General features: G+C 43.4%; 1 protein-coding gene across 1 annotated transcript in view; it reads left to right on the forward strand.

The window, feature by feature from the left end:
• The first annotated feature begins 3,888 nt into the window (after positions 1-3,888).
• LOC141052618 (uncharacterized) overlaps positions 3,889-14,375 on the forward strand; it is a 47,833-nt gene continuing 37,346 nt past the window's right edge. Inside the window, exons 1-2 of the mRNA XM_073549831.1 lie at positions 3,889-4,508; positions 4,779-4,930. Coding sequence (XP_073405932.1) covers positions 3,956-4,508; positions 4,779-4,930 — 705 coding nt within the window. The 5' untranslated portion in view covers positions 3,889-3,955. The remainder of the gene's footprint in view (positions 4,509-4,778; positions 4,931-14,375) is intronic.

The raw sequence follows: 14,375 nt of genomic DNA on the forward strand, positions 1-14,375 counted from the left end.
TTTACAAGAGTTGGAGGCGTAGTGGGCCCCTAACGCTGAAAGATGGATACTTCTACTGATGACTGTCACTGCTAATAATGATTGGAACCTACAAGGAAATGGAGCATTGAGCACTTAGAAAAAATTGTACTGGAGTACTGTATACATGCTGATTATTTTTTAATCATGGTGTATGCATGGCTCTGCTCTCACCCTTGTATACCTGGCTCTGCTTCCACTCTCCCATCCTGTATACATGGCTCCACTCTCCCTCCCTTGTATATATGGCTCCACTCCCATTCTCCCTCCCTAGTATATATGGCTCCGCTCCCACTCTCCCTCCCTAGTATATAAGGCTCCGCTCCCATTCTCCCTCCCCTGTATATATGGCTCCGCTCCCAGTCTCCCGGCCTCCCTTGTATATATGGCTCCGCTCCCAGTCTCCCGGCCTCCCTTGTATATATGGCTCCGCTCCCAGTCTCCCTCCCTCCCTAGTATATATGGCTCCGCTCCCATTCTCCCTCCCTAGTATATATGGCTCCGCTCCCACTCTCCCTCCCTTGTATATATGGCTCCGCTCCCATTCTCCCTCCCCTGTGTATATGGCTCCGCTCCCATTCTCCCTCCCCTGTGTATATGGCTCCGCTCCCATTCTCCCTCCCCTGTGTATATGGCTCCGCTCCCATTCTCCCTCCCCTGTGTATATGGCTCCGCTCCCATTCTCCCTCCCCTGTGTATATGGCTCCGCTCCCATTCTCCCTCCCCTGTGTATATGGCTCCGCTCCCATTCTCCCTCCCTAGTATACATGGCTCCGCTCCCATTCTCCCTCCCGTGTATATGGCTCCGCTCCCATTCTCCCTCCTGTGTATATGGCTCCGCTCCCATTCTCCCTCCCCTGTATATATGGCTCTTCTCCCACTCTCCCTCCCCTGTGTATATGGCTCCGCTCCCATTCTCCCTCCCCTGTGTATATGGCTCCGCTCCCATTCTCCCTCCTGTATATATGGCTCCGCTCCCATTCTCCCTCCCCTGTGTATATGGCTCCGCTCCCATTCTCCCTCCCCTGTGTATATGGCTCCGCTCCCATTCTCCCTCCCCTGTGTATATGGCTCCGCTCCCACTCTCTCTCCCTTATATTTATGGCTCCGCTTGGCTCCCCCATCCTCCCCCATCCTCCCCATCATACTTACCCTCACGTCGCTGAACTTCCTTCCCGTCGCTGCACGTCCCTGCATCTCGCGGCGCTTCAGCTTCTTCCTGTGCGGAGCGGTCACATGCTACCGCTCATTAAGGTCCATGAATATGGACGCCACGCCTATGTGGTGTCCATATTCATGACCTTAAATGAGCAGTAGCACGTGACCGCTCAGCGCTGGATGAAGCCGCTGCTGGATGAAGCCGCCGCGGGATGCAGGGTGAGTATCAGCTGCTGCACCGCCCCCCGGCTCCCCTTGTGTCCGCGGACCGGCAAGGGCACTGCAACGGCCCGGTGCTGGGCCGCGGACCGGCGGTTGGGGACCCCTGGTCTATTGCACTTAAACACACGGGCTGATGACCGGATCATGCAGCTTTATATGAAAATCCCTATTATAATTGCCAGACCTGAATTAACAAGCATTTCTCACCTACTGTGTCGCCCCATTTCCTTGTAGATTGTAAGCTTGCGAGCAGGGACCTCACTCCTAATGTCACTGTTTGAATTGTCTTAACTTGTATTGAATTTATTGTCTGTACATGTCCCCGCTTAATTGTAAAGTGCTGCGGAATATGTTGGCGCTATATAAATAAAAATTATTATTATTATATATATATATATATATATATATACCGTATATGTATAATTTTATACATACAGTTGTGGCCAAAAGTATTGACACCCCTGCAATTTTGTCAGATAATACTCAGTTTCTTCCTGAAAATGATTGCAAAAACAAATTCTTTGGTATTATTATCTTCATTTATTTTGTCTTAAATGAAAAAACATAAAAATAATTGTCCTAAAGCCAGATTGGATATAATTCCACACCAAACATAAAAAAGAGGGTGGACAAAAGTATTGGCACTGTTCGAAAAATCATGTGATGCTTCTCTAATTTGTGTCATTAACAGCACCTGTAACTTACCTGTGGCACTTAACAGGTGTTGGCAATAGCTAAATCACACTTGCAGCCAGTTGACATGGATTAAAGTTTACTCAACCTCTGCCCTGTGTCCTTGTGTGTACCACATTGAGCATGGAGAAAAGAAAGAAGACCAAAGAACTGTCTGAGGACTTGAGAAACCAAATTGTGAGGAAGCATGAGCAATCTCAAGGCTACAAGTCCATCTCCAAAGACCTGAATGTTCCTGTGTCTGCCGTGCACAGTGTCATCAAGAAGTTTAAAGCCCATGGCACTATGACTAACCTCCCTAGATGTGGGCGGAAAAGAAAAATTAACAAGAGATTTCAACGCAAGATTGTGCGTATGTTGGATAAAGAACCTCGACTAACATCCAAACAAGTTCAAGCTGCCCTGCAGTCCGAGGGTGCAACAGTGTCAACCCGTACTATCCGTCGGCGTCTGAATGAAAAGGGACTGTATGGTAGGAGACCCAGGAAGACCCCACGTCTTACCCCGAGACATAAAAAAGCCAGGCTGGAGTTTGCCAAAACTTACCTGAAAAAGCCTAAAACGTTTTGGAAAAATGTCCTCTGGTCAGATGAGACAAAAGTAGTGCTTTATGGGCAAAGGCATCAACATAGAGTTTACAGGAGAAAAAAAGAGGCATTCAAAGAAAAAAACACGGTCCCTACAGTCAAACATGGCGGAGGTTCCCTGATGTTTTGGGGTTGCTTTGCTGCCTCTGGCACTGGACTGCTTGACCGTGTGCATGGCATTATGAAGTCTGAAGACTACCAACAAATTTTGCAGCATAATGTAGGGCCCAGTGTAAGTAAGCTGGGTCTCCCTCAGAGGTCATGGGTCTTCCAGCAGAACAATGACCCAAAACACACTTCAAAATGCACTAGAAAATTGTTTGAGAGAAAGCACTGGAGACTTTTAAGGTGTACAGTAGGGTGACCGGATCTCATATGGGGGGAAAAAAATGTCGGAATCTTGTTCGTCTGGACCCCACAAAACGATTCCCCTTTCCAGATATTGAGATAGAAAATTTGAGCTCGATCAAACGACGTTAACCCGTGCCGCTCGTTGCTCAAAGTTTGAAAAAATCCAAATTTTTGGCCAAAAAGCTGACATATGGAGCCATAACTCCAGAATGGTAAATAATAAAAACACGCTTAATATCTCAAAAGAAAGCTAATGTTGTTCTTCAAAATTTATATGTTACACACAGGGTGCATGTAATTTCTATTTTAGGGTTGGTGATTTTACTTCAGCGTACAACCGACCTTTTATTTATTCAGTTTAGTTTCTAAAGTGCCTTTGAGCTGGTTAGATCGAACAATTATCCAGTGAAGATATTTTAACTTTTTTTAAATTTTCCAAGTGTGTGTTATTGTTTTTATAGCTATTATTATTATTATTATTATTTATTGTTATAGCGCCATTTATTCCATGGCGCTTTACATGTAAGCAGGGGTATACATAATAAAAGTACAATAATCTTAAACAATACAAGTCATAACTGGTACAGGAGGAGAGAGGACCCTGCCCGCGAAGGATCACAATCTACAAGGGATGGGTGATAATACAGTAGGCGAGGGTAGAGCTGGTCGTGCAGCGGTTTGGTCGATCGGTGGTTACTGCAGGTTATAGGCTTGTCGGAAGAGGTGGGTCTTCAGGCTCTTTTTGAAGGTTTCGATGGTAGGTGAGAGTCTGATATGTTGTGGTAGAGAGTTCCAGAGTAGGGGTGATGCGCGATATTAAAGTATTATTTTAAAAGATATTTGAAAATATTTTATTGAAATTAAAGTTTGTAATATATTTTGTTTCGTTTTTCTAGTTAACTGTTATTTACCTATTGGACTCTGAAATGGCATTCACATCAGGTGTACAAAGCCGGAACAAGGATAAATTATTTCTTGTGGGCTATCCCATTCACCAGATCACTGGTTGTAAACTACCCTCAAATCGTCAAGTCTTATGTGCTTTATTTTATAATTTACGTACTGTGAAATTAACTGTAAGAGAATCAGCAAAACTGACCATACGAGAAGTGTTCATTTTTTGGGGGAAAGCTCGAATCCCGACTAAACATGAGCAAGATGCAATTACTAAGCTGGAAAAACTTCACGCCGAGTGGAGAAGTCTTCAAAAAGACCGGAAGAAAACATCGGAAACGGCCAAGAACAAATTTAAACAGTTTGTTGAAAAGTTGAATGATCTCTTTGATATTGCTCAACAAGATGCCTTGGCTCTGATGAAATTGGAAGAAGATAAGGCATTTCTCGTGAAACAGAGGCAGAAGGGCCGCCCAGGTTCCATGGCTGGAGTGGATCTCAAGTTGTCTCGAGCTGAAGAAATCAAGGCGCAAAAGGAACTTGCAAAAATGAACCGACAAATCCAAGAAGAAACTTTTGATATTGGTGAGTTTATTTTATTATTATTATTATTATTATTATTATTATTATTATTCTAAAAAGTAGATAAACAAATAAGTAAATAGTTTCATTATAATTGAAAGAAAATTGTACATGAGAGCATCATTTGGCATCTTTATGATTGAGTTTATATTCTTAAATTAATACCTATTGATAATTAGAAGTAGGTAATTTAGTACCTATGTATTATTACTATTCTGCTAAAACGACAAGTTTTTATAGTCTTTTTTTTCTCTTTCTTTTGTTGCTTCTTAGAGACGGATGATGAAGACAAGCTCGAAGAAGGAAAAGAAGAAGAAGATACTGAAGAGGACAGCATCTACCAGGAACTTGAGAGCTTGGAGGAAATGGACATCCCTGAAGTAGCTGCAGAAGATCCAGGACCATCTGAGAGCAAGAAGATGAAAGTTTCATTTGCAAGGGGCGTTAAAGAGATTTTAAACATTAAATTATCCATTGTGTTAGATCGATGTAAGGTATCCGACAGAAATGCCACGAGAATTTTAATAGCTACTCTAGAAGCACTAAACCTTGACCCTCTTGAGTACAAAGTCTCGAAAACTTTATTACATTCTAGAAGGCAAATGTTCAGAGAACAATATACTAAACGTTTTTTAGATAAAGTAAACATTCCTGAAAAAGAGCCCGTGGTTGTCCATTGGGATGGTAAACTTTTACCGGGTGTTTTAAAACATGAGCAATGTGAGCGAATAGCTATTGCTATTTCATATGGCGAAAAGGAACAGCTGCTGGGAGTTCCTGTAACAGCAAGCAGCTCTGGAGAAGAGCAAGCTGTAGCCGTATATGAATGCCTACAGGAATGGGGTCTTCCCAACACCGTCAAGGCGATGTGCTTCGACACTGCAGCATCGAACACGGGAAGACTCAAAGGAGCATGGGTCCTATTGGAGCAAATGTTAGGAAGAGAATTGCTACACCTAGCTTGCCGTCACCATATCTTGGAAATTGTGTTAAGAGGCGTATTCAACACAAAAGTGGGATCAACCACTGGACCTCATCGAGACATTTTCAAAAGATTCCTCACTGCGTGGCCCAAGATAGACAAAGGAAAATACGACACAGGTATCAGTGACAATCTAATACAAAAGCAGCTAACTCCAGAAGTAATTGCAAATGTTACTGCTGAATTCGAGACCAAATTAACTGAGAGCTACCCCAGAGATGACTACAAGGAACTGTTGCAGTTGGTTCTCGTATTTGTTGGATCACTAGATGGCAATGTTGTGGGTTTTAGAACTCCAGGAGCCATTCATCACGCTAGGTGGATGGCAAAGGCTATTTACTGCTTAAAAATGTTCATTTTTCGTCGTCAATTTAAGATGTCTAAAGAAGAAGAAAGTTCTGTGCGTGCCATTTCTGTTTTCCTAGTTAAAATTTATTGTAAAGCTTGGTTCAATGCTTCAAAAGCTCATCTTGCGCCAAAGCAAGATTTAGGTATTTTGCATAGTCTGTTAGACTATAAAGAATGTGACAACAACATTGCAGAAATAGCCCTGACCAAATTTTCGAACCATTTGTGGTATTTGAATGCAGAGTTGGTGAGATTATCGTTTTTTGATCCCACCATTACAGACGATGAAAAGTTGTTAATGGCTAATAAATTGCTCAGTAGCACAGATGAACCATCAGAGCACGCTAGGGTTGTAAATCCAAAAGTTAGGAAAGAAAAATTAAATAGGTAGTTGATGGAGGATTGGTAAATTTACTTACCAAAGAAACATTTACATTCTTTGACCGATTTAATATAAAAACAGATTTCCTAAGACAAAATCCAAACACCTGGCCTCAAAATAATGACTTCCAAGAAGGATTGAAAATTGTCAAAACATTAAAAGTAGTTAATGATATGGCTGAGCGTGGTGTTAAATTAATAACCGACTTTAACGACCTTCTGACAAAAGATGAAGATCAAAAGCAATATGTCCTGCAAGTTGTAAGCAAATGCCGAACATTATATTCTGACGTTTCAAAAACTACTTTAACAAAAGCTCTAGAATAGATTAGATAACTATGTAAAATTATCAACTCATGTAGGTACTACGTCTGTATCTTTTCTGTGTCTGTTTTGTATGTATTATATACCTCATTTTTTTATTTTAAAATAAAAAATGTCATTAGACTTATCAGTATTACTTGTTTTTTTGTTATATTTCTACTTTAAACTCAAAAATATACCAAAAAAAACAAAATTTATCACTTAATAACAAAATATATGAAGTATGCTCCATTGCTCCTAGTGGTACCAGGTCACGTTCTTGGGGCTAAAAGCTGTTGTAACTCAGTTTGACTTAAAATAACAATTATGTATAAAATATAAATTTTGAAGAACAACATTAGCTTTCTTTTGAGATATTAAGCGTGTTTTTATTATTTACCGTTCTGGAGTTATGGCTCCATATGTCAGCTTTTTGGCCAAAAATTTGGATTTTTTTCAAGCTTTGAGCGACGAGCGGCACGGGCTAACGTCGTTTGATCGAGCTCAAATTTTGGCTATCTCAATATCTGGAAAGGGGAATCGTTTTGTGGGGTCAAAGACGGACAAAATTCCGACATCGATTTTTTGCGGTCACCCTAGTGTACAGCAACGAGTCCAGACCTGAATCCCATAGAATACCTGTGGAGAGATCTAAAAATGGCAGTTTGGAGAAGGCACCCTTCTAATATCAGGGACCTGGAGCAGTTTGCCAAAGAAGAATGGTCTAAAATTCCAGCAGAGCATTGTAAGAAACTCATTGATGGTTACCGGAAGCGGTTGGTCGCAGTTATTTTGGCTAAAGGTTGTGCAACCAAGTATTAGGCTGAGGGTGCCAATACTTTTGTCTGACCCATTTTTGGAGTTTTGTGTGAAATAATCAATGTTTTGCTTTTTGCTTCATTCTCTTTTGTGTTTTTTCTTTTAAGACAAATTAAATGAAGATAATAATACCAAAAAATTTGTGTTTGCAATCATTTTCAGAAAGAAACTGAGTATTATCTGACAGAATTGCAGGGGTGTCAATACTTTTGGTCACAACTGTGTGGTGTTCCAGAAATATGAGCATTAATATAATGTGTCTACTTTCATTTGCATATGTGTCATCTGCCTATGTGTGAACACAGAAAAATTTAAAATGAATAATTATTGGTCTGTCTATATTTATATATTTTATTGATAAGTGTATAAAGTGTATGAGGTTTTGACATGTATGCTGCACTATATTTATTGTGTATATATTATATATACAAATACCATTATTTGATTCAATGTCAATTTTCTTATTTTTCTCTTGTTTATCCTGTTCTGCCATCTAGTGGTCTTTTTTCAGATTACATATAAACAATTTACATTTTCCTTTCTTTATTCTTGCGAGTATGCTCCCTGCTGTCATTCATCAGACTGTTCCTAATAAGAGCTCCTTTGTCCCATATTATGTATGCGCCAGTGAAATTCCTAACACATGAGATTCGATATTTTGACTGAGGTCATCTTTTTTGGAGCCAGGACTCATCCACATTTGTGCTCAACCAGCGCCTTTTTCTTGGAGTCGTGCACACATGTATTTATGCCTGACTGGCACCATATTTTTTAAGATGGGATGCATGCGCTGCCCATTAATATTGTATGTGCCGTGACGCAACTTCCGATTCGGGTGCATGTTTTGACTCAGCGCCAAGTTTGTATAAGATCGAGGTTGGCTGTCCTGTGTTGATTTTTAATCCAGAACATATAAAGAAAAAAGTTGCACTAAATTGCACTAAAGCAAGTCAATGTGAAATACATGAAGTGTGAATAGAGTAATGGCTTTTGAAATGTATGTAGGGCTATGATTACTTTGGAATAGAGATGAGTGAACTTGTTCAGAAAACGTTTGCCAATCTCAAAGTCGGCATGAATGTAGCATATTTGGATTAGTGTTCGATTTCCAGAGCATTTTTCCTCAAAGTCGGCAAAATTTGGTCACCATTCGGTAAATGATCACGTTTTCACTAATGCTTTTGCTAAGACTTTGCTAGGATAGTGGTTCTGTAAGATGAGCAAGGGGATGTGTTTTATGAGGGGAGGGGGTGTGGAGAGGTCAGGGACATGTCAGAGTGTAATAAAAAAATTTTCTTAATGATTTAATGTGCGTACGTTCCAGCAGCCAATCAGGACACCAAAACCATTCACAAAGTCATGACACAAGGGCTTCTGTCATTGGCTGCTGAAGTCACATGTCCCACTCCATATAAAAAGTGAACATGTTGTTTTGCTGGTGCCATTTTCTCAGCGTAATGGCGCAGAGAGGCCACTCCTGCTGCAAGATGTCATATGGTTAGATAAAATCTTGTCCTATGTGAAATCGACCTTTCAGCAACTAACTAGCTTGTGTGACTAGAGTTGTGCAGTCAGGAGTCAACATTTTCTACTCAAAATCATTTGGGTTAATACTATGTTGCAATCAGGACTAAGGAGGCCCCATGGGGTACAGCCAGGAGCCCCATTTGCTAATCAAAAAAGTTAGGGCTTATATTGGGATTCAGCCAGGAGGCCCCATTTGCTAATCAAAATCATTTGGGCTAATGGTGTTATGCAGGCAGGAGTCCATATTTCCTACTCAAAATCATTTGAGCTAATACTGTGCTGCAGTCAGGACTCAGAAGGCCCCATTTGCTAATCAAATTTGATAGGGTAAATATTAGGGTGCAGCCAGGATGCCCTATTTTCAAACCAAAATTGTTGTGGATAATATTGGGGCGCAGGCACCAATATCCATTTGCTAAGCAAAATTGTTAGGGATAATATTGGGTTGCAGCCATGAGTCCACATTTGCTAATAAAAATAGCTAGGGCTAATATTGGAGTTCAGCCAGAAGGCCCCATTTGTTAATCAAAATAGTTAGGGCTAATAGTTTTGTGTAGGCAGGAGTGCACATTTCCTCCTCAAAATTGCTTGTGTTAATACTGTGTTGCAGTCAGGATTAAGGAGTAGTGATGAGGGACAAGAATATGGCACATTCAGATTCGTGATAAAAAAAAATAGCAAAATTTTATCAAATCGAAAAGAATTGAAATCATTTGGAAAATATTTGCATTGAAATGAAAGTATTTTGAGGACTTTGGCTATGATAATGATAGTGTTTGATGAGCGTGGGGCATGTATTTTAATGAGGGTAGGGGGTTGGCAGAGCTCAGAGGAGCGACATGCTTTTAATTTTTTAAAAATTTTCTTCTAACTTTACGTGGGCACATCGAGGCTAGCCAATCAGGGCACAGGAAACATCCACAATGTCCTCACACAATGGCTTGTGTCATTGGCTGCTGAAATCACATGTCCCTCTCCATATAAAGAGCGGGCATCCTATTTTAGTGCTGTTTTGACAATGTAACAGAGCAGAGAGGCTGTTCCTGATGCTCAGAATGTTTGCTGATAGATTTTAGCTAGTTAGGTGATTGTTTCTAAGGCCGGAGTCACACTAGCGAGGAATATGGACAAGTGCTATGCAATAAAACATTGCATAGTTCTGGGACCGCTGTTAATATATGGGGCAGCTCCCATCACCGTTTTTTTTTTTTCTCGGCTGTTTTATGCGTGTGAGTGAAATCGCAGCATGTTGCGATTTGCTGCATATGTCGGCCGAGACTTGCCAATGTAAGTCTATATGTGGGAGAAAAAAAAAAATCGCACACCACACCGACCATCCTTGTGACTTGCGAGAAATATTCACCGGTGTCCTTTGAAAAGCCAGCAATTCATGTGTGGTGTACAGTAAACTCACACTAACGGGTTAGAAAAGAATAGATATATACACATAGAATACATATATATATATAATTGCCTTAAATTGTCCATCATCCACTTCCGTCTGGATGTCCCCAAATTCCACAATCCATCGCGCCCACCGGAAGTATGCCGACTGCCAGATTGAAATACCCAAGTGAATAAGTGATGGGTATTTCAATATGGCACCCGCTGGTGGTACCAGGCTCTTCCACAGTACCACCAGCGGGACACCGCTGGGACCCCCCACCGCCACCAGACCCCCCCACTGCTGCCGCTGCTGGACCTGCCGCCGATGGACCCCCGACGGACCCGCCGCTGCCTGCCCACCCACCTCCGTCACAGCCGGCAGGAAAGACCGTGGCTTGCGGCCTCAGTGGCGTATCTAGGGGGGGGCAGCCGGGGCAGTTGCCCCGGGCGCAGCCAGCAGGGGGGCGCAGTCGGGCCGCCTAATGCAGCGGTCCGCAGTGTCCTCCCTGGCGGCTGCGTTCTGCCGCCTGCGTTCTGCCGCCCCCCGCCTGAGAGTCGGCGGTTCTCTGTGTCAGCTGTCAAGCTGACAACCGGCGCAGAGAAGGAGGCCGTGCCGGCTCCCAGGGAGCAATTGTACTGGCGTCTATACAGACGCCTGTACAATTGAAGCTCTGACCGCCGGGCCAGAGCGACGTCAACAGCGTGATCAGGTCATGTGATCATGCTGCTGACGTCACTCCCCGGCGCCCAGAGCAAACGCTGGTGGTAAGTGTGCTCCACTGTGGAGCTGAAGAACCACCGAAGATGGGAGATGAGGGGGAGTTAATGAGTGGAGATGGGGGGATTTGTAGAGGGGATGGCGGTTAATGTGTGGGGGTATTTAGAGTGGGGATGGGGGTTAATGAGTGGGGATGGGGGTTAATGTGTGGGGGGGTTAATGAGTGGGGATGCCATGGAGATTTGGAGTGGAGATGGGGGTTATTTAATGTGATGGGGGTTAATGAGTGGGGGGGTTAATGAATGGGGATGGGGATTAATGTGTGGGGGCATCAATGAGTGGGGATGGGGGTTAATGTGTGTGGGGGTATTTGGAGTGCAGATGGTTATTTAATGTGTGGGGGGGATTTGGAGTGGTGATGGGGTTAATGAGTGGGGATTGGGTTAATGTGCGTGGGGGTTAATGAATGGGGATGGGGGTTAATGTATGGGGGCGTTAATGAGTGGGGATGGGGGTTAATGTGTGTGGGGGTATTTGGAGTGCAGATGGTTATTTAATGTGTGGGGGGGATTTGGAGTGGTGATGGGGGTTAATGAGTGGGGATTGGGTTAATGTGTGGGGGGATTTGGAGTGGGGATGGGGGGTTATTTAATGTGTGGGGAGATTTGAGGACACAAAATAAAGAGTATGTATGAGGAAACAGTATGGGGGATTGGTGCAGACAGTATGGGGAGCGAATGGGTTAATGTATGTGGATGGAAACAGTATGGGGAGTCAGGGGTATGTGTGAGCAGACAGTATAGAGAGTGAGGGGGTAAATATATGAGGAGACAGTATGGTGAACAGGTGGGATGCTAGAGGGGAATAGTGTGAGGAGACAGTATATTGCAGATATTTTTATTTAGGGGCATTATAATGACACTTCTATCTTTAAGGGCATCGTGTGGAGATTTGCTGCAGAAGACCGGAGAAGATGGACGTCTACAGAGACGAGATGTGGATGAGAAAACTCATCATGGGGTCTAGAAGAAAAGGTGACTGACTCCAAAGACGTCATCTATAAGGTACCTGGATGTAAATGTTATTTGTGATACTGACTAATTCTCATGTTTTTATTTGTTAGGAACATTAAAGGGGTTCTCCAGGTTTGTGCTGAGTCTGCAGTCATTCTATGTGACTGCAGACTTCTGAATTCTCACAGTGCTCACTGAACGCTGTCAGGATTCTCTCGTGCCGGTAATTTACATACATGCGGTCACATGCTGACTAGACATGTGTGGCCTCACTCAATGAAAATGAACAGAGCGAGGCCGGGCACGTCTAGTCGGAATGTGGCCAGAAGTATATAAATCACATACTTGTGCTGACATGACGGTACATCAACAAGGGAGAATCCTAAAAGTGTGCAGTGCATTCGTTGTGAGAACTCAGAAGCTGCAGTGTCAGGATTCAGCTCTGCAGGTTGCCGTAGTCATCACATGGACACTTCACTCATATGCGATTTTCATAGGTATGGTCCTGTGACAACGAGCTTCTCATCCTGCTTCTCTCAGTTTTTTACTGAACATTGAGAGCATTAGGAGGAGCAGCTCGTGGGTACATGGCTAAGTGTTCAAGTCGCATATGTACTTGGGCGGGGGGGGGGGCGCCGAACCGAATTCTTGCCCCGGGTGCCAGAAAGCCTAGATACGCCTCTGTGCGGCCTGTACACAGGCTGGCCGCCGCCATGACCCCCCCGCCACTGGACCTGCCACCGCTGAACCCCCCCCACCGCCGCTGCTGGGCCCCCCGCCGGACCCGCCGCTGCCTGCTCACCATGTACATACACACACACATGTACACACACATGTACGTACACACACACATGTACAGCACATACACACACATGTACATACACACACATGTACATACACAGACACATACACACACACGTACATACACACACATACGTACACACACACGTACATACACACACACACGTACATACACACACATGTAAGTACACACACACACGTACATACACACACATGTACATACATACACATGTACGTACACACACATGCACGTACACACACACACACATGTACATACACACACACACGTACGTGTACACACACACACGTACATATACACACACACACTCACATACACACACACTCACATACACACACACGTACTCACATACACACACGCACATACTCCCATACACACGCACTCGCATACACACACGTAGTCGCATACACACACACGTACTCGCATACACACACACGTACTCACATACACACATGTACTCACATACACACACACGTACTCACATACACACACGTATTCACATACACACACACATGTATTCACATGCACACACACGTACTCACATATACACACACGTACTCACATATACACACACATGGTGGTTAGGCATGAACCCTGCTTGGCTCTTTTGTGGGAGCGTTGTGCTCGGTGAGGAAACTGAGGATCAGGTACGAGGGAAGTAGCCGGCCCTTAGCACAATATTGAAGAGTTTAACCATTGCAGCCTGTATTTCTGGTGGGCTGTACTTCAGCATTTCTGGTAAGATTCCATCCAGGCCACCAGCTTTTCTACATCTTATGGAAGAGATTCTCTCTGCTACTTCCTGTAATGTAATAGGTGCATCCACGGGGTTTTGGAAGTTTTTTTTACTTTTTCCTGCATTGCTTTTAGTTTTGCCATTATGCTTTCCTGTTCTTGGCTTAGTTCTTCCTTTGGAATGTCTTTATAGCGGTCTCTGAAGTACTGGAGCCAGATGTTGCCATTTTGGATATGGATGTTGTTTTTCTGGTCTTTTGTGCCCATGTGGTTCCATAGTTCGCAGAAGGAGTTGTCTTGGAGGGCATCTGGAGTTGGTTAAGTTTGGTGGAGATGTAACTCTGCTTCTTCCTCCTGAGGATGGTTTTGTACTGCCTTTGTATGGTTTCACAGGCTTCCCTTAGACCCGGGTGGTTGGGTTCTCTGTGTTTCTTGTTTGAGTTTTTTTCAGGGTCTTCCGTATGGCTTTACATTCTCTGTCAAACCATCCGTTAATCTGTTTTTCTTTTGGTCTCTTGTAGTTGACTTTTTTAAGGTCAGACAGTCTGGCCATTGCATAGAATATATTTTTGAGGTCTTTTGCAGCTTGACTCACTCCCTTTGGGTTAGGCTGGTACTCGTAGTTGTAGAAGTGGTGGAGCATCCGCTGTATTTCAGGTCTGCTGGGAGCCTCTTTATACTTTAATGCCGACATTTTGTGCCATATATATAATGGAGGCCGGGTGAAGAGGCTGCTCTGCTGAGGCTTTTGAGTGGATGGTTTCTCTGTAGATTTCAGGTACAGAAGAAGTTGGCTGTGGTCTGACAGGTGCATTTGTGGGGAGACTATGAAGGCACT

Source organism: Dendrobates tinctorius, unplaced genomic scaffold, assembly GCF_039654945.1.
Source record: "Dendrobates tinctorius isolate UK_male_01 unplaced genomic scaffold, ASM3965494v1 ptg000162l, whole genome shotgun sequence".
NCBI classification, from domain to species: Eukaryota; Metazoa; Chordata; class Amphibia; order Anura; family Dendrobatidae; genus Dendrobates; species Dendrobates tinctorius.